The sequence below is a fragment of the Labrus bergylta genome, chromosome 7 (genome assembly GCF_963930695.1).
Source record: "Labrus bergylta chromosome 7, fLabBer1.1, whole genome shotgun sequence".
Classification (NCBI taxonomy): Eukaryota; Metazoa; Chordata; class Actinopteri; order Labriformes; family Labridae; genus Labrus; species Labrus bergylta.
Window position 1 is genome coordinate 31,973,072 of NC_089201.1, and position 21,426 is coordinate 31,994,497.

General features: G+C 39.9%; 1 protein-coding gene across 1 annotated transcript in view; it reads left to right on the top strand.

The window, feature by feature from the left end:
- LOC136179606 (NLR family CARD domain-containing protein 3-like) overlaps positions 1 to 21,426 on the top strand; it is a 360,535-nt gene that overhangs the window by 335,997 nt on the left and 3,112 nt on the right. The window contains exons 13-14 of the mRNA XM_065956439.1: positions 19,318 to 19,491; positions 20,743 to 20,916. Coding sequence (XP_065812511.1) covers positions 19,318 to 19,491; positions 20,743 to 20,916 — 348 coding nt within the window. The remainder of the gene's footprint in view (positions 1 to 19,317; positions 19,492 to 20,742; positions 20,917 to 21,426) is intronic.

The following is a 21,426-nucleotide window of genomic DNA, read 5'->3' on the forward strand; positions in this document are numbered from 1 at the left end:
CCATCATAAGAACCCAGGAACACAAGAACCCAACAACATGAGCTGAGACCAAGAGGACCAAAGATTTAAAAAGATGTAAGAAACTAAGAGATAAAAGCAAATAAAAAGCAATGAGAAGGTAAGCGCAGTAAAGGAAATAAAAACAAGTGGTTAAAGGATCAAAAAACCCAAAACTATAATATTAATAAAAATAAAAATTAACTATAAATACGAAACATAAATAGACAAAGTAAGTAAGATAAGAAATTACCAAGTTAAAACACAAGAGGAGATTAAGATATGAGCATAAATACGAGATAAGACCATAAATAAAAGACAGTAAGAAGTAGAAGAAGATAAAAATAGTAAAACCAGTAAGAGAAGACATTAAGAAGACGACATCACATAAAAGCAAGTCTGTAAAAGTATGTTTTAAGAAGGGATTTAAAAGAATTGAGGGAGTCTGCGAGTCTTATCTCCTCAGGGAGGTCGTTCCAAAGTCGAGGGGCCCTGACTGAAAAGGCCCGGTCACCTTTAGTTTTAAGTCTCAACTTTGGAACGACCAGGAGGCTCCCACCCGAGGATCTAAGACTGCGGGCTGGCTCATATGGTGTCAGTAACTCTGTTATATAGCTTGGAGCCAGCCCCGTCCGTGCTTTAAAAGTAATGAGTAAAATCTTAAAATCGATTCTAGAACGTACAGGAAGCCAGTGTAATGAAGCTAAAATTGGAGTGATGTGATGTCGTCTGTTACAACCAGTAAGAAGCCTAGCTGCTGCATTTTGGACCAGCTGGAGGCGAGACAGTGACTTATTTGTGATTCCGGAAAAGAGGGAGTTACAGTAGTCAAGTCGGGAGAAGATGAGGGCGTGGATGATCTTTTCAAGGTCTCGTTGGGTTAGGATTGTTTTAATTTTGGAGATGGTGCGTAGATGGAAGAAGCTTGATCGGACAACTGTTTTGATATGGGATTCAAAGGTGAGATTGCAGTCGAATGTTACTCCTAGATTTCTGGCGGTGGGTTGGACATTGGTGAATAAGGGACCGAGGCTGCTCTTTGAGATATGAGTGGTGTTTGGCGGGTTGAATACTATGATTTCAGATTTAGAATTGTTCAGTTGGAGAAAGTTTTGCGCCATCCAGCAGTTGATATCGCTTAGGCAGTTTCTGACAGCAGCTAGGCTCCTAGGGTCCTCAGGTCTCAAAGGAAGGTATATCTGTGTGTCGTCTGCGTAGCAGTGAAAGGAGACATTGTGGCGTTCAATTATTTGGCCAAGAGGCAGCATATAAATGGAGAATAAAATGGGACCTAAAACCGAACCTTGCGGTACACCACAGGTAATGTTAGAGGTAGAGGAGGAGTAGTTACCGATGGTGACCGCGAAGGTTCTTTCTAAAAGATAAGAGTAAAACCAGCTAAGTGCAGTATCCTTTAAACCAACCCAATGTCTGAGACGATCAGTTAAAATTGTGTGATCAACAGTATCAAAAGCTGCGCTAAGATCTAAAAGAATTAAAATTGTGCCCTCCCCTCTGTCTGCTGCTAAAAGAAGGTCATTGGTTACCTTGAGGAGGGCAGTCTCTGTGCTGTGACAAGCTCTAAAACCGGATTGGAATTTCTCAAAGAGGTTATTTTCAGTCATAAAAGATAGAAGTTGTGTTGAAACCACCTTTTCTAAAACTTTTGATAAAAATGGAAGTTTTGAGATTGGTCTAAAATTGTTAAAATCAGTGGGATCAAGGTTGGGTTTCTTTAAACGTGTTTGGACCACAGCATGTTTAAAAGCAGAGGGGACTACACCTTCCGCCAAGGAACTATTAATAATGGATAAAATACTGGGTCCAACTGTGTTAAAAACCTCTTTGAGAAATGTTGTGGGAATAAAATCACATGCACGTAGATGATTTCATATGGGTTAAAATTTCAGCTAAAAAGGTCAAGGACACCGGCTCAAAACTGCTAAAATAACTGTTAAGTTCCCTGCTGGTGTCTAAAATACGGTCTGGGGGGATGATTTGTTGCCTAATGTCCTTGACTTTATTAGTAAAATAAGTTAAAAACTTCTCACATAGATCCTGAGAAGGATCAGTAAAATAAGAAGGGGAGGGGGTGGTGATTGATTCTAAAACCTTAAATAAAATTCTGGGGTTAGAATGATTGGCTAAAATCAGATTAGAATAAAATGCTGCTCTTGCGCCTTTAACTTCCTTTTGGTATTGTATCATTGAATCTCTCCATATTTCATAAAATACATGCAAGCCTGTTTTTTTCCATTTTCGTTCTTTCCTTCTGCAGTCTCTTTTTACATCCTGAGTCAGTTCGTTTAGCCATGGCTGTGGGACTCTGTTAGGTTTTTTGTCTTTATAAGGAGCAACAGAGTCCAGCACAGTTTGACAGGTGAGATTAAAAGAGGAGACCAGCTCCTCTGTGTTAAAATGTTGGTAAAAGGCAGTTGAAGAGACAGAAATAAAAAGCTCCTTAAACTTGCTAGCAGACGTAGAGTTAAAAACCCTGCTGCGGACAGGTGCCTTGCTAATAAAAGGTGGCTGAGATAGAACCACTCTGAATAAAACCAGTTTGTGGTCTGACACACAGATATCCTTTGTCTCAAAGTTGTTAGGGCAGAGACCACTGTATAAAACAAGATCGAGTGTGTGGCCCTTAGAGTGAGTGGGTTCCTGTATTGCCTGAGTAAGGTTAAAAGATTCTAGAATATCCATAAAATCACCCGCAAGGGACTGAGAGGGGCAACAGACATGTATGTTAAAATCACCTAAAACAAGGATTTTATCATACTTAGAAATAAAATGTGACAGAAACTCTGAAAACTCTGCAATAAAAACATTGTTAGGTCTGGGTGGTCTGTAGATGATTAAAATTAGCACAGGATCTTTTAAATTAACAATAAAACCAAGATGCTCAAATGATGTAAAATGAGTGTGAATAATTGGAGAGCATTTAAAATCTTTTCTATGAATAACAGCAACCCCCCCTCCCCGGCCTGACATCCTGGGCTGATGAAGGTGAGTGAAATCAGGGGGGGTTGCTTCAATCAGAGGACTGCAATCTCCCATAGTCAACCAGGTCTCAGTGACAATAAAAAAGTCAAGATTATTATGATTTATAAAATCAATGCAGATAAAAGATTTATTATTAAGGGATCTGATATTTAAAAGACCAAAGTTAGCTGAAGTGTAATTAAAAGTTGGTTGTGGGAGAGGTTGGAGGCGTACTTGGATGAGATTGGAGTGGTTACAGTAATTGACAGGTGACAGATGTTGATGAGACAGTCTACAGGTGACGTGTACAGGGATAGTGAATTCAGTGCTGTGGTCTGTGACAGTAGAGAGTGTATGACAGTTATTGGAGGACAGAGAAGAAGGAGAAAAAGAGTGACACCAGGTGTGAGGAGTGGGGGAGGGGCTTGCTGTGAGTAGATTGTTCTGAGGTGAAACCAAGGGGCAACCTCCGGTCTCGAAAAATGAAGCCTATGCGGAAGTACAAAAAACTGCAGTTCCTCGAGGTTCCGCTTGAGGCTGGCTGCAGAAGCGCCGGAAGTGCCATAAGCCCACAGCCAAAAAAGCCCGTTTTTACCACAGGAATCAACATGTTTACAGCCTGGTTCAAAAAACGAGATATATCTGAGAAGTTGACGGCCCCTTCTCCTCACACTGTGGGGGGGGTGAATTTTTTTTATAACTCATCGGATTTTATTCTATTAAGGAAAACGACTATGCCCATATTTGGTTGTGTCAGATTTGATTGACAGCTGTGCGCGCATCATCTGTCTGTCAGGTCAGCAGGTCAGGAGGTCAGGAGGTCAGCAGGTCAGGAGGCTAACAGCTTGATCCGTCTGATTTCTCCTCTTTGTTACTTCGTTTGGAGAGTTTTTTTAACACATATCTGACAACATACATGGCTTGCTGTGCGGTTAACAGACCATCCAAGAAGTTGATGCTTCAGTTTTTTTCGGTAAGTGATATAGTAGTGTTATATTTACTGCTTACTCATGTGTTTATATTTACAGACCTAGCTTGTTTAGTGTTAGCTTGTAAACCAGTCGGCTAACTGTGTAGCTCATTATTTACATTATTTACATTATTTACAATGGTTTAGAAATGTTTGTTGTTAAGATGTTGTTGTTGAAAATAGTGAGTTTGTGTGATGTTAGAAGCTAAAGGTTCACCTCGGTGGTTATCTGACGTTATGATGAATGTTATACTCCACGTAAATGTGGACATTAAAAACAAACTTTGTGTAGTAATTATCCGTCAGTAACATAAACTGAACTGAACCTAATGTGCTGTGTAGGTTATAGAGGATGACATTAAAGTTACATGGTTGATGTAGTGTCTTAAGATTTGAGCAAACTGTTAACAAATTAAAAAAACTTCACTTTGTAAGAGCATCTGTAACCATTAAGAACTATATTAATAACCATATTCATTTTCACTGAACTCATACACAGAATATAGCAGTAGAAATATAAAATATAAATAACATATGGAATGAAAATAAGATTTAAAGCACATAGATATAAAGTATAAGAAATAGTTTGAAGAATACAGCCATGTACTGAGCTCATGTTAATAATAAATGAGTTACTGTATGTTCTGTACTAAAGCACAGAGAGTTGGGACCTGTTAATGATTTAAATAATTCAGATTATATTTGTTTCATGTTAAGATGAAGTACTATCCACAATAAACTGCTTAATTTTTCCTCACAAAATCTGAGACAATTTGATGTGGAATATCATTGTGTGAGTGAGAGAGCTGAAAACAGCATGATTACAATAATGTTTATCTTCTTAACTTTAAATAGATGTTGATTACCTGAATACTGGACCTTTGTTGTCTGGGTAGTACACTGTTGAATTTATAAATGTGCTCTTACACACAGATGAATACAGAAAAATAGATGAGAACAAAAAAAATGATTTAATGAATAACTGATTTTTTCTCTCTTTCTTTGCCATCCTGAAGACCCCTCACTAAAAGTCCATGTTCTCCTGGATCCATGTCACATGCTCGAGCTTCTTCTGAATGACTTTTCAACAGTCGAAGTTCTGCTGAGAGAAGATGGCCAGCAGATAAGACAGCAGTACATGAAGGAGCTCCACAAGCTTCAGGAGGAAGAGGGTTTGCACCTTGGAAGACTGTATTCATGCTGTTCAAATAAAAATAGATCTCCTCCAAACAACTTGCAATCAAACCATTTTCTTCCCATTTTAAAACCCTTTGTCCAGTTTAGATGGGAGAAGTTGATATTATGTGATATTGATCTGGGAAGACTACATTTCTAAATCATTTTTAACTGTGTTTTTATTCACCAGTTATTGATCTTATTTACTCTCCACGTATCTTGATTTAAGAATGGGGCTGTGTTTAAGGGCATATTTTTGCAATGACTCTGTTCCATCCCACTTTCAGAAATGAACTACATTAGTATTTATCAAAAGAATAAGAAGTTGTGTAAAAGTAGACTTCCTTCCCTAAGCTATTGAGTTGAGCATTAATCTGAAATGTATACTCATAAGTAGACATAAAGGAGTGCATTTATATAGAAATATTTATTTAATCTGAAAAACAACATTAAAAAAAGTCTGTTTTTACAGCAGAGATTAACATGTTTACAGCTTGGTACAAAACAAACAAATAGGTGTGATTAGCTCATGTCTCGATGGACACACACTGTACGGGGGGGGTGAATGTTTTGATGAAGGATAAGAGTTATTCACAATAAGGCGTGTAGCTGACCAGCTTGACAGGTGGGCGCGGTGTAACGGTTTGTCAGGAGGTTTAAAACACGCCTCAGCTCTCAGCCTGTGGGTGACATCACTCAGGCCATCCGGGGGAGACCTCCCTCACAGCAAGCTGTTGAAGAGAAGCAACCGAAGTCCACCCCAGAAGAACCAACAAATACAGATGTTGTTGAGGCTCAGGTTTCTTCCTCTGTCTCTGCAGCTCTCTGGGCACCTCGACGGACAAGTCACCAATAATCCACACTGTGTCTATAAGACAAATACAAAGGTGTTCAATTAATGCCTCAGACAAGACAAAATGTACAGTTAACTACATGTGACAGCTCAGGCTGTTTTTTTGTTATGAGCCACATCTGCAGGAATAATATTGAACAAGGTAGCTGCAACTCATCATAATAGATGCCAGTCTTAAATACTATTTTTTCTAATACTTAGTTTTTGGTGTGAAGCTGACACTGTCCACAGACTCCATGACTTAACGGGGTTCTATAGAAAACAAATGTCTTATAATAAATACTAAATATTTATTTTTCAGTTGTCATGTTCACCTCATCGCTGTTGACATCAGTAAATATAAAACACAAACATTCCTCTTTTTGTCAGAACAGTAACATGAACTGTATGCTTTGTAATATTGATTTCTTCTGGATGTCTCATATTTATTTACAGTTTATAGATAAAACTTTGTTCATGTATTTCTCTGCTAACACTGACAAAGTCTAACTTCTCTAACAAATAACTCATAAACATAATTGTATATTTAAAAAAGTGTAGTTTTAAGACTTTAATTAAATATTTGTGTTGAATATAATTCGTTTTAACTGTGTTGTAGAAAAGTTAAATGTTAACTTACTGTTTGTAGAGTTTTCTCAGGACGAGCAGGAATAGTTGATGATAGCAGCCTAGCCGTTAGCTATGCTGTGAAGTGGACTGCTAACGTCGAGCTGAATGGGCGGAGCTAAGTCCCGCCGGTCCCGCCTCACTGCTGTGGCTAGGTTGATCCGAAGTTAGGTTGAGACTGCAAATCCAATATGGATGCGGCCGTCGATTGGACTCATTTTCTGCCTATGTCACAGACGGGTCAGGGTTCGTCCAGTAATATTTACAGTCTATGATAATACCCCAAAGAGGCAAGTTCTAAACTGTGTTGCTTCTTTGTATTTACATCCAGAAACGTCTTCTCTGGCACCACTAGGCCAGGTCGGGGGAGCAACACTGACAGTAGAAGAACTTAAAGTAACACCATTAACCAGATAACTGTTTAGTAAAAGTGACATGATTACTGAAGTTACCAACAGTAATACCTTACATCACGTTACAGACAGAAGGTGGCCGGGTGGAGAAAAAAGTAAACCGGACAAAATAATACATTTTGTTTTTGTTTTACACACATTTGTTCCAGTACATTTAATTGTGTTAGTAAGGGAAAATTAAAAGTATTGTGCTCACCTTTATTTTTTTTAAAGGAAGTCGTGTCAGCAGACTGGGGACTCAATTTATGTTGTTTGTTGACACAACAGAATGTCAGAATGTTAATGTCATGACAGGTTTTCAGACTGTGGACTGTCAGAGACTCACTGTGAAGTCGTGGCCTCAGCTCTGAAGTCCAACCCCTCCCATCTGAGAGAGCTGGACCTGAGTAACAACAATCTGCAGGATTCAGGAGTGAAGCTGCTATGTTGTGGACTGAAGAGTCCAAACTGTAGACTGGAGACTCTGAGGTAAGACAACAGGTTTAATTTCTCTGTTCAGATTCATATGATGTGAAACTAAACTGAAGAGTTCAGGCTGATAATCAAATGATCCACACTGAGGATCTTAATGCTGAAGTCCATTTTCTTCTTCTGTGGTTTTATCCACAGGAGTGGTAGCAATTTAAAGCCTTACATTTTAAACCTAAAAATATATAAAAAATAACTTGTTGTATATTTCACTCTTTACCACCTGAACAGCTGATTTTTAGATAAATTATGAATAATTAAACAAAGAAAAACAGTCAATCAGACTGTTCATCAGACGTAAAAATAAAGTCAAACACTTGTTTTGTCTGAGATTTTTGTGACACTGCGTGATTCTGAAACTTCCCGTAAAATCCGGTGTATAAGACGCACTTTTAATACCTATTTTTTCATCTTAAAAGTCGGCTGCGTCTTATACACCGGTGCGACCAATATACCCGTATAAAATACTAAAACACACGCCGTCATTACAGCGGGGCAGCGGCCCCTATCACTGCGACCTGGGTGATTAAAAACCTTACAGTCTATGTTAAAAACACATCCCCATTCATTGAGTATTGAAAGCTGAGTGCACGCTGTGCTGGGAAAGACGGCGACACAGACCAGGCTGGCTGCGTGACTTTTTTCACATCTTTTCTCCCTCACGAGGTCATAATCATGCATTTACAGAAAACAGTGGTATATTGTTCTGTAAATAAACCTTGTGGAGTTCTCTTTTGATTGAAAGAGTCCTATATTAAAGTTAAAGAGTGACCAGCAGAGTCAGGCAGCGCGACTTGCAAGCTAGCAGGTCTGAGCCTCACAACTTTCACTGCAGGCTGAGAGCTAAACTACCGTACTGTAGCTAGTAGGAGCGCAAACTCCCGAAAGTGAAAACAGACGGAACTAAAAGATCGACACAGCTGCACAGAAACTGCACGTTGTAGACATCGCTGAACACAATATAAATCCTCACGTAGGAAAACAGTTTAAAGTTTTTTTTCTCTCAAAGAGACCTTAAAAACAGGGTGGGTCTTACATACCGGTGCGACTTATATTCCGGATTTTACGGTAAACAAAGAAAAAAAATCATTCCAATTTCAACCATCAGATGTAAAAATGAAGTCAAACACTTTTCGTTGCAGACGATCGTCTTTTTTTTTTTCAGATTTATATTGTGTTCAGCGATGTCTACAACGTGCAGTTTCTGTGCAGCTGTGTCGCTCTTTTAGTTCCGTCTGTTTTCACTTTCTGGTGTTTGCACTCCTATTAGCTACAGTACGGTAGTTGAGTTCTCAGCCTGCAGGGAAAGTTATGAGGCACAGACTCCTAGCTTGAGTCGCGCTGCCCGACTCACTCCGCTCGTCACTCTTTAACTTTAATATAGGACTCTTTTAGGGCTGCAACTAACGATTATTTTAATAATCGATTAATCGGTTAATTATTTTTCCGATTAATTGATGAATCGGATAAAAAAAAAAAAACTTTTTGAATTTCCACACGTTTATTCAAAAACAGAACATTAGTTCATTGACAGTGCAAAAGCAACAGGTGACTGCTCGGACGTCTCCATGAGCTTTGTGAAATGGGTCCTTGAGGGAAGAGTGTAGCCAGGGTTCAAGGTGGAGATCATGGTAGTGAAGTTACATCTTCATTTTCAACCGTCGTCAGAGGCCTAATGTCAGTGACGAGCATGTTGAGGATGCTATCTGTGGTGTACATGATGTTTTCTGCAATGACAAAGATAGTATTAGTATGTAAAACAGCACAATTTACATCAAATCAAGATGCCTTGTTGTTTTAGTTATGAATTATTGTTATGTAAAGGCAAGAAAGTAACCCAAAGAGCACTTACAGACAACACACGTTTTTATAATATATATTTATTTACACTCATACAGGTACCATAAAAACTTCTTATTTACACAAATTTAATTAAGTGTCTAAATGCACTTGCATACAGTGCAGTGTATTAACTCTCACCGTATTACAGAAAATTGACGCTGGAAGCTTAATCATCAAATTATTAAATCATTGTAGTAAGTACATTGTTTGTTTTTTTTAAAGATTTATTTTTGGGCTTTTTGTGCCTTTAATGGAGAGATAGGACAGTGAGTCGGAAATCAGGGAGAGAGAGAGAGGAATGACATGCAGGAAAGAAGCCACAGGTCAGATTTGAACCCGGGCCGCCCGCTTAAGACGACAGCCTCCATACATGGGGCGCGCGCACTAACCACTGCACCACCAGCACCCCAGTACATTCGTTTTTAATTGTTTATTTACAGCAAGCTGACAAAGTGCTTTACTTTTTTTTTTAACTAAAATAAAATGAAAAACACACCTACACAAATATATTCCAACGTCAACAGAAAATAATATGGGAAAAAATCAAAGAATATATCTGACAACGTATTGAACGTGGGCCTAAAAGACGAAATAATAAAGTTTTCTTTAGTCTAAGCTTGTTTGGTGTTGGCAAAGTAAAAAGTTAGGATTAAATTAACCAGCTAACGCTAACGTTACTTTAATGAACTTTTCATGCTTGTCAAGCTGGATAACAATCACCAGACGAGCAACCGGAGACACTAACGTTACATTTTCTTACTTGAAAACTGAACAAACATGGGATTTTGTAGTGACTTACCCTGCTGTCGAGCTCCCTTCCTAGTCAGCGATGACTCCGACATGTTTACTTTTCAGGTGCTGCATCATCACTGTGGTGCTCCCGTGCCGCGCAATATCGCTGGTGCAAAGCTTGAAACTAACTCCTGTTTTTATGCATTAAGTGCTCCCACACTTTGGAAGATTTCTGTTGAACCGTTCTCTCTGCTCTGCCATGTTTAATATGTGAAATACCAGCTCCGCTCTCTCACGCTCTAGCTCCGACACGCTGTGCTGCTGTCGGCATGGAAACAGTTCGGCGTGTATGTCACCAGTCTGCGACATAGGGAGTGACGCAATAATCGTGCGACACAACGAATTGATAATGAAATTCGTTGAGGAGGGGGATGGCGCTGTGAGTATCGCGAGACGTAGAATCGAGGTGAGATCCAACATGGCGACGCGCAGTCACTGAGACTAAGAAAACAAAACACCGGGACTCTTTTTTTTACCAACAAAACACATAATATTCTACATCCCAGACCGTACAGCATAAAGCGGAATACTTCTTCTCTCACATGCGGGAGGATATAGCCGACCTGGAAGCCTACATCGACCACTTTTACAGCAAACAGAACATGGATTCAGCTACCGACACTCCACAACAAGACCCCTCAAACCCAAACAAACGGAAAAAAACTTCATCCACGGACACCAGTGATCTCCAAACAACCGACATTGAGGTCAGTGTCCTCCAATCAATCAATAACAAACTGGATTTACTGGTTACATTACAAGATGAAATAAAAGAGCTCCGTGCCAGCCTGGAATATGCACACAACCACATTGAAAAACTTGAACAGTCAAATAACTCACTTCAAACTTCCGTCAGCTCACTTACCGAAAAAATGAACTCCGTCACAAAAGAGAACAAAATCATGAAAGAAACTATCCTGGACATTCAAACTAGAAGCATGCGCGACAACCTGATCTTCTCCGGCATTCCCGAACACCCGAACGACAACCCCGAAAACCTGCTGAAAAACAACTCAGACTCCCACCCGTCACCGTTAACCAGATCACCTTCCACCGTGTCCACCGTCTCAGATCTCATTCCAATAAAGCACCCCGACCCATCATCGCAAAACTGGAACATTTCAAGCACAAAATACTCATCAAAAGCAAGAGAAGGGAACTTAAGGACACACACTACGGACTAAATGACCAATTCCTACGTGAAATAAATGACCGGCGAAAAATCCTCTACCCTCAAATAACAGAGACTAAATAATAGACGTGTCAGCTTGGTTGTTGACAAACTCTACATAGAAGGACAGCTCTACTGCGACTCCAAAACTACCCCATGGCTCTTCTAACCCACATCCCACCTGAACTGCAGTGACTAATGAATCTTTGACTACATCTTTAACCTCTCCTACCTCGCTATTGTCTCTCCAAAAACTCTGATCTTCTACAATGAAGGTCTATATGTGTATTGTTTTTGTTATTTTATTTACTCCCTCCCTCTCTCTCTCTCCCTTATATGTCAGCAGAACACACACACACACACACACACACACACACACACACACACTCTCTTTCTCTCACACACACTCTCTCTTTCTCTCTCTCTCTCACACACACTCTCTCTTTCTCTCTCTCTCACACACACTCTCTCTTTCTCTCTCTCTCTCTCTCTCTCTCACACACACACACACACACACACACACACACACACACACACACACACACCCTCTCTCTCTCTCACACACACACACTAAGAAACCCTCAACATTCTTACCATAAATCTAAATCATGGCTCCACTTAAATTCCTAAACTGGAACATCCGTGGGATTGGCTCCCAAGCTAAAAGGATTAAAGTATTCAATCATCTAAATAAATTAAAACCAGATATATGCCTTCTACAAGAAACTCACCTGACAAAATCTAACAACCTCTGCTTAAATTCAACTGAATTCTGTCAGATATTTTCTGCTTCTTATAATTCAAGACAAAGAGGTGTATCCATACTGATCCACAAGAAAATATCACTAACTAATTCCTCCACCATCATTGACCCAGAAGGAAGATACATCATCTTAAACACGTCCATTAACAATACTAATTTTACTATTGCAAATATTTATGGACCCAACACAGATGAACCCTCTTTCTTCCATAGATTCTTTACATCATTACATAACTTCACAAACTCAAAAATAGTAATCGGAGGCGACTTTAATACAGTCCTCAACCCCACAATAGACCGCTCAGGAACTGGAAGCAGAAAATGGAAATCCACAGAAACAATAATACAATACATGGAGGAGCTTGGACTTGGCGACAGTTGGCGACTTAACAACCTAACAGCAAAAGAATTCACATATTTCTCACCACTCCATCACTCTTTCTCCCGTATAGATTTTTTTCTCATAAGTAAATCAGTCATACAGGACATAACAGATACCGCAATGCATCCGATTATAATAAGTGACCACACTACAATCTCCTTACATCTAAACAGCAAGCAACTCCATAAACAACCAACCAGATGGTAATTCAGTCTCTCACTACTAAAAGATCCAAACTTTGACACAGCTATAAAGGAAGAGTGGGCATCCTTCATGGACATTAATGACACTCAAAATAACTCACCATCACTTATCTGGGAAACCGCAAAAACAGTTATTCAAGGCAAAAATCATTTCATATTCATCTCACAAAAAGAAAACAGAGATAGCACGAGCACAACCTAGAGCTTAAAATGAAAGAAACAGAAACGATCTATGCACAAACGCAAATGGAAATATTAATTAGAAATGTCAGACATAATAAATAAAAAAACACAATTTCTAATCCAACAACTCAAACACAAGCACTATGAATATAGCAACAAATCAGGAAAATATCTTGCAAATCAGCTACAGCAAAAAAAAGAAAAAAATACCATCCCAGCTATACAAAACCCAGCGGGGAAGCTTCTCATATCACCAGATGAAATTACAACCTTTAAAAACTTCTACCAACAGCTGTACACATCAGACACAGAACCCAATTCAAAAGACATATATGAATTCCTTGATAAACTAGACATACCAACTTTAACAAAAACTCAAGCAGAAGCATTAGATAAACCACTCACAAAAGAAGAATTCTATTCAGCACTAAAGTTAATTCCCCCTAACAAAGCACCTGGACCTGATGGCTTCCCCGCTGAGTTGTATAGACATTTCTGATCAACCATTTCACCACTATTCATCAGAATGACAGAAGATCTAATAAATTCCGGAAAAATCCCTTCACATATGTACACCGCCAACATCTCAGTAATATTGAAACCAGATAAAGATCCTACCCTCACCTCCAGTTACCGCCCAATATCCCTCATCAATACAGACATAAAAATAATTAGCAAAGCACTATCCACAAGAATCGAAATGGTCACTCCATTGATAATCCGCATTAATCAAACAGGTTTTATTAAAGGTAGACACGCAAACAATCACACACGCAGACTATTCAACATAATTCACCAAGCAACACAGACCACAGAAGAAACAATAATAGCTTCTTTAGATGCCGAAAAAGCATTTGACCGAGTAAACTGGACATTTTTACTTGCCACACTTCATAAATTTGGATTGGGAAAGTCATTTATCACCTGGGTCAAAACACTATACAACTCACCAAGAGCAACAGTCACAGTCAACGGTCTAACGTCATCAAGCGTCACACTGCACAGAGGAACAAGACAAGGATGCCCACTCTCTCCCTCTCTATTTGCAATATACATCGAACCACTTGCTGCAGCAGTCCGCCAGAATAATCTCATTAAAGGTATACAATCACCCAACATAACCCACAAGATAAGTTCATATGCTGACGACTTCATACTCTACGTACGAAATCCACAAATCTCACTACAAGAAACAATGAATCCTTTCAAAAAATACTCCAAAATCCCTAATTACTCAATAAACTGGACCAAATCGACACTGCTTCCAATCTCTGTAAGGAGGTGGAACCTGGCAGCCCTACCACTACCCATTCCCTCCACCACTGATACTATAAGATACCTAGGCATCAATATCTCCCCCAAATTGTCAGAACTTATACCATTGAATTCCAATCCACTTATCAGAAATATAGAAGACGACACGACCAGATGGATGAATCTACCGGTATCATAGGAAGAATAGCAATGACAAAAATGACCATACTTCCCAAAATAAATTACCTTTTCTCTATGATCCCAGCATGTCCACCCCCCACATGGTTCAGTTTGGTGTTCACTTCAAACACCAAAAAATACCGGAGAACTAGATGCACCAAACTTTTATAACTACTTCCTGGCAAACCAGTTACAAATCATAATAAAATGGATACTCCCCACTGAACAATCCCACCCATGGCTAGACATAGAACAGGAACAATGCAAAAACATACCCATATCAACCCTACCATTTATCAGCACTTCAAGTAAACATCATAACTCCTTCAAAAATCCTCTCATTGCTACAGCCCTAACAGCATGGTGGAAAGCCCACAAAATAATGAACACAACACCCACACCCTGTAAGAACACACCAATATGGAACAACCCAGACTGTCTTCAAAACAAAAAACCACTGAATCTCACCACCTGGAAGGACAAAGGTATCACCCAGCTTCAACACATAATTCAAAACAAAAGCTTCATCCCCTTCAAAGAAATATCTCAAAAGTACAATATCAACAATAAATCTCACTTCCAATATCTCCAAATCCAATCTATCATAACACATAAATTTAACCTCAAACAAGACTACATCGAAAATTCAACACTAGCAGACACAATACTAAAACTCTCAACACCCACTAAAACTCTATCTAAACTATACAAACTCATAAACATTGACCATACAATATCTCTCCCCACAGCAAAATGGGAAAAAGATTTATCAACAACAATAGACCATGACACCTGGAACATAATCTGCAACAATACCTGTAATGAAGATAATAAAACTAAACTCAGTTGGGACACTAGTCTGTTGCTTTCCACTGGATTCACTCAGGTGTGTCGGCCAGAACACCACTTCAGGCCTTATTCCAGAATATGAATAACAAGAGGGCAGATTTGGTTGAATGGCTGTCTACTTCTTCCTCATAGTGAAACAAAATACAGGCACCTCAGTGGCCATTCAATATGACAGAGTATTGGGTCTTGTTGTGGTTTTCTATAAGAAAAAGAATAGCAGAATATATACTTAAGGAACACATCTGAATGCTTCATCTTACCTCTATAATAACATACAAAACACTATACAGTAATGTAATAGGTTATAATATGTAAATAAATAAAGGTAAGCTACATGTCTCTTTAACCTAAAGTATTAAGCACAGAAAGGCTATCGTAGGCTTAACAGTCATACAATCATTTCCCTATAAAAATACTACGATGCTTTTATTGTGAAGCACGGACATCAAACTTTCCTCCTCGTGCAGAGAGCAACACAGTTAGTAAGCATGTCGGGCCGTGACGTCGGCTAATTAGCATATCCAGAATACGCCGAACATCTAAGCTCTAAACTCTGGCTCCGCAGGAGTTAACAACTTTGCCTCAACATTAAAGAACACACAATGTCACATATAAGACTTCAGGTAAGTACTCACTCTTTTCATTCACGCACAACCAACTTCTGAAGTGATTACTCTGCACACTGATGGCTCATCTGTCATCGACTGATGCACACTGCTCATTACTACATGATGTAATTCTCTAAAATGACCAGCAGGTGACACCTCTTCCCTATTGAGCACAATATCATCACATTAAACTGAACAGGAATCAAACACTATTGTAACATAAAGCAAAAACCTTAACATGTAACTTTGGGGCCTTTTCTACAATACCTTCTCAATGACAAATAAACCTAATCTCCAACTAATTCAGTATAAGATTAACCACAGAACCCATATCACACTTAAGAAAAAACATCAAATGGAACTTTCTGATACAAATAACTGCTCAGTATGCCCCCCTAACACCCTGGATGACTACATGCATGCAATCTGGCACTGCCCACCCATACAGCAATTCTGGAAACAAATCACAACTAAACTCTCTTTAATACTGAACTGCCGGGTTCCACTCTCCCCTTCACTATGCATCCTAGGAAACACTCTTTCAATCACACTTCCCAACAACCAAAAAAACACAATTCTCATTGGGCTCACTGTCGCCAAGAAAGCAATCCTCCTCAACTGGAAAAGCAGAAAAAACACAGAAAACACACACACACACAAACACACAGACTCACACACACACACACACACACACACACACACTCACTCACTCACTCACTCACTCACTCACTCACTCACTCACTCACTCACTCACTCACACACACACATACAAAATTGCTTAACGTTATTTTTACTCCCTGCTTGCCTGTTTTGTCTTTGTCTATGCTGTGCATTGTATCGTCGTGTCTCCCCTGTGTTGGGCCACGCAGGCTTAGGACAGTCAAACAATGGACTTGGGCCTGCACCTCTGTAAAAGCCTCATTTGAGTTATTCACTAAGATCACAAAGAGGCCTAAAAGGACTCTTAATCCCAGAATCCCCTGCGGTACTTCACACCTACGTGTGAAGTAAGGGGGGACCGGAACCTCTCTCTCCTCATTGGAGGGGACCTGAGGTAGACCCCCCATGGAGCAGGCCAGGCTACAAAACTCCAAGACTTCCATTGTTCTTTCTCTTTCCACGCACTGACTTCTAGTGCTCGGAGACCCAAGCTCACCTCCTGTTTCCTGCAACAATCTTCCTTTGTTTTAAGTTTTTTTTTGGCGCGCAGGTAATCCGCGGCCGGCAGTGTTCTAAATTCCGAGCTCGGATTGTCCAGTGAACGCATCTCAGTTTCTCGGAGAGCGTCAGACTATAACAGATTATCAGAAAGATAACGGTCTTATTCCGTCCTGCAACGAAAGGACATCAACGGACATCTTTCAACTCGACGGAGAACCAACGAAGCCGCTCTCGTCGTAAGGGAGCCTCGCCGCCATCAGACGCCTCTGCACCAGGACGGACAGAAGATCTGTTTTATCACCGGACTCTTTTCCTTTCACCAATCGCGGACAAAGCGATTCACAAATGAGGCTTAATTAGGTCTGGGCAGAATTAGCTTTAGAGAGTGTTTTTAACAATTGTTGATCGAAGCAGAAACTGTAATTTTTATCTTTGTTGGACCGCTGTGTCCTGAGTTTTAACTGTTTAAAACTCTTGTTGTTGTTTCGGACCGCTGCGTCCTATATGTGTTTAGCGTAACAGCGTTATAACCGGGTATTACTCTTCTGATCAGAAAGGCCAGTGTAAGCCGTATTAACCTGAATTCAGCTATTGGTTTGTTTCTGTGAATGAAGGGAATTACTCCGAGTTGTGGCGCGGGAGTCGGACTGTGACCATTTCTCTTTTATCCTCTTTTATTCTCTTTTATTTCCCCTTCTACGAACATACACATACACACATATTCCCGTGTAAACGTACATCTGGAGACTAACTCCACCACCGCGCCATTACGCACAGAGGTCTATACACTCGCGGCTATCCAGATGCCTCAGAGACACAGATCGTGTAGGGCCGAACTCAGTCTCTTTTAGACATTAAGGCCACATTTAGGCCTTTGTTAGGTGTGTGCCATCGGAAGGGCGACCACGTGGGACGAAGTAATCTCCCCCTTTTCTTCTTCCCTCTCTCTCTCTCTCTCTCTCACACACACACACACACACACACACACACACACACACACACACACACACACACACACACACACACACACCTTCCACAAGCCTTTGCTTGATAATGTTTGTTGCTTAGATTAGTTTATAATAGTTATTTGTTTAATTAAGTTCATTGATTTTGGATTGATGTTCTTTGTTTAAATAAATTCTGTTATAATTTAAGAGAGCAGTTGTTTGTGGTTACTGGTGTATTTGCATTGTGATATAAGCTGGGTGCGAAGGCTTTGTGTACGGATTTCACGCCTTCAATTTATTAAACATAGTTATTCATTATTAATAATATTAGTAATTAAATAACTAATTTGAGACTGATTTGAGTGATATTTTGGTTATATTTACCTGATTACAGGTTGGTGCCCCAAAACGAGATTAAACATAGTTTAATGATATTTTATTTATATTATTAATAATTAAGTATAATTATCAAAGAATATAACCAAAGTTGACTTGATACAACCCCAACACCTGTCTCCTACATACTTTTGCTCTTGTCATGTCCCTCACTCGTCTTGTATTGTTCTGCATCACCTAATAAAAAAAAAAGAAAAAGAAATTTGTTGCCAACACTTTTATTAATCGATTTTTATCGCTTCGTTGTTGCAGCTCTAGACTCTTTCAATCAAAAGAGAACTCCACAAGGTTTATTTACAGAACAATATACCACTGTTTTCTGTAAATGTATGATTATGACCTCGTGAGGGACTACTTTAATCTGTTCAATTTCTCCACGCACGTGCACAAACACAAACACCAGGAGTACGCCTCATGTTTTGAAAAGTTCCTCTTGATATTCTGTTATTTATAGGAGTTCAGAATCAGCAGCAAGCAGCTGTATATTAACATTTTTAAAATGAAGCCATGAGAAGCTTCAGTTCTGATTAGTGCAAGATGCATTTACAAGAGGAGTGAGGACACACTCACACACAGACTCTCACACACACACACACACACAGACACACACACACACACACATTCACACACACACACACACAGACTAACTCTGACACACTCACACACACACACTCACAGACACACACACACACAGACTCTCACACACACACACACACACACAGACACACACACACACATACACACACATAGACACACACAGACACACACACACACACACACACACACACACACACACACACACACACACATACACAAACACACACACACACACACACACACACACACACACACTCTCCCAGGTGTGTAAAGCTCAGTAGAGTATTGGTTGTGTAATCTTGACTGAGGTCAGTAACATGTTGGTGTCTTTATTGACATGAACAGCTGTATGAATGTTTGGATGATGTCTGTAGAAAGCTGACATTTGAATGATCCACAATAACAGAATGACAAAGTCTCTCTACTTATTTTAGGGACACACTCACTTATTGGACCTAGTTATGTTGTTATGTTATCATCTGATTGATCATTGTTTTTATTCACATCTTTTATTCTTTATTCAGATTGATAAACTGCAGTTTGTCAGAGATCAGCTGTTCTTCTCTGGCCTCAGCTCTGAAGTCCAACCCCTCCCATCTCAGAGAGCTGGACCTGAGTCACAACAATCTGCAGGATTCAGGAGTGAAGCTGCTGAGTGATTTTCTGCAGAGTCCAAACTGTAGACTGGAGACTCTGAGGTCAGTTCTCTTCTTCTCTGTTTGTGTTTTACATCTCATGTGTTTGATTATCAGCTGAAACATTTTCATGTTCACATGTTTCTGACGACCATGAAGTTTTAGATTGAATGCTGTTCATGTTTATTTTCTTGTTTGAATCTGCATCATAAAAAAATCTGATTTTTACTGAAATAGTTTAAATGGAGTTCTTTAAGTTTTTAAAGTTTCTGATTTTTATTAAATGTTCAAAACTGAAGACGCACACACACACACACACACACACACAGACACACACACACACAGAGACACACTCACACACAGACACACACACTCTCTTAAACACACACACACACACACACACACACACACACACACACACACACACACACACACACACACACACACACACACATACACACACACACACGCAGACACAGACACTCTTACACACACACACAGAGACACACACTCTCTTACACACACACACACACACACACACAGACACACACACACACAGAGACACACTCACACACAGACACACACACTCTCTTAAACACACACACACACACACACACACACACACACACACACACACACACACACACACACACACACACACACACACACATACACACACACACACGCAGACACAGACACTCTTACACACACACACAGAGACACACACTCTCTTACACACACACACACACACACACACGCAGACACAGACACTCTTACACACACACACTCTCTTACACACACACAAACACACACCCACACAGTCAGACACACAGAGAGACACACACACACACCCACCCACACAGTCACACACACTCACACACACACACCCACACAGTCACACACACGGAGAGACACACACACACACCCACACACACACACACACCCACACAGTCACACCCACACACACACACACACCCACACAGTCACACACACACACACTCAAACACACACACACACACACACACACACACACACACACACACACTCTCCCAGGTGTGTAAAGCTCAGTAGAGTATTGGTTGTGTAATCTTGACTGAGGTCAGTAACATGTTGGTGTCTTTATTGACATGAACAGCTGTATGAATGTTTGGATGATGTCTGTAGAAAGCTGACATTTGAATGATCCACAATAACAGAATGACAAAGTCTCTCTACTTATTTTAGGGACACACTCACTTATTGGACCTAGTTATGTTGTTATGTTATCATCTGATTGATCATTCTTTTTATTCACATCTTTTATTCTTTATTCAGATTGAGTTACTGCAGTTGGTCAGAGATCAGCTGTTCTTCTCTGGCCTCAGCTCTAAAGTCCAACCCCTCCCATCTCAGAGAGCTGGACCTGAGTCTCAACAAGCTGCAGGATTCAGGAGTGAAGCTGCTGAGTGACCTTCAGAAGAATCCAGACTACAGACTGGAGTCTCTGAGGTGAGTACAGGGTTGGGTTTAGTCCATCCTGGTCTCTACAGGGTTTCACTAAACACAGTTCAGGATTCGTACAGTCATTAAAAATCTTGAAATGTTTTTGAATTTGAAAATACAATATTTCCAGTCAAAAAGCAGATGCATGGAGTGCTGCATTGGTGTTGTAAATTATTTTGGTAATTAGTTCCTCTGCTGCTCTTCCGTGCGGGGATCCAACTTAGATGTTTTTGAAGAAGTCTGAGGCACTCAGAGGGTTCAGCATAAAAAGCCTTTAATTCATCAGGGCTACAGATTCATAAAAACATGCCAACATGTTTCAGCCATACAGGCCTTCATCAGGGCAGGTACAAAATGGCAGCCAAGCTACTTCCTTCAACGCTTTACAGCCAGTCACATGATCAGTAGTAGTCACATGGTTTAGTAAAAAGGTTACACATTTAAACAAAGAAAGTTAATCATCAAAATGTAAACATCATACCAAGGCAGATGAGAACTACAATTTAGAAGTGACTA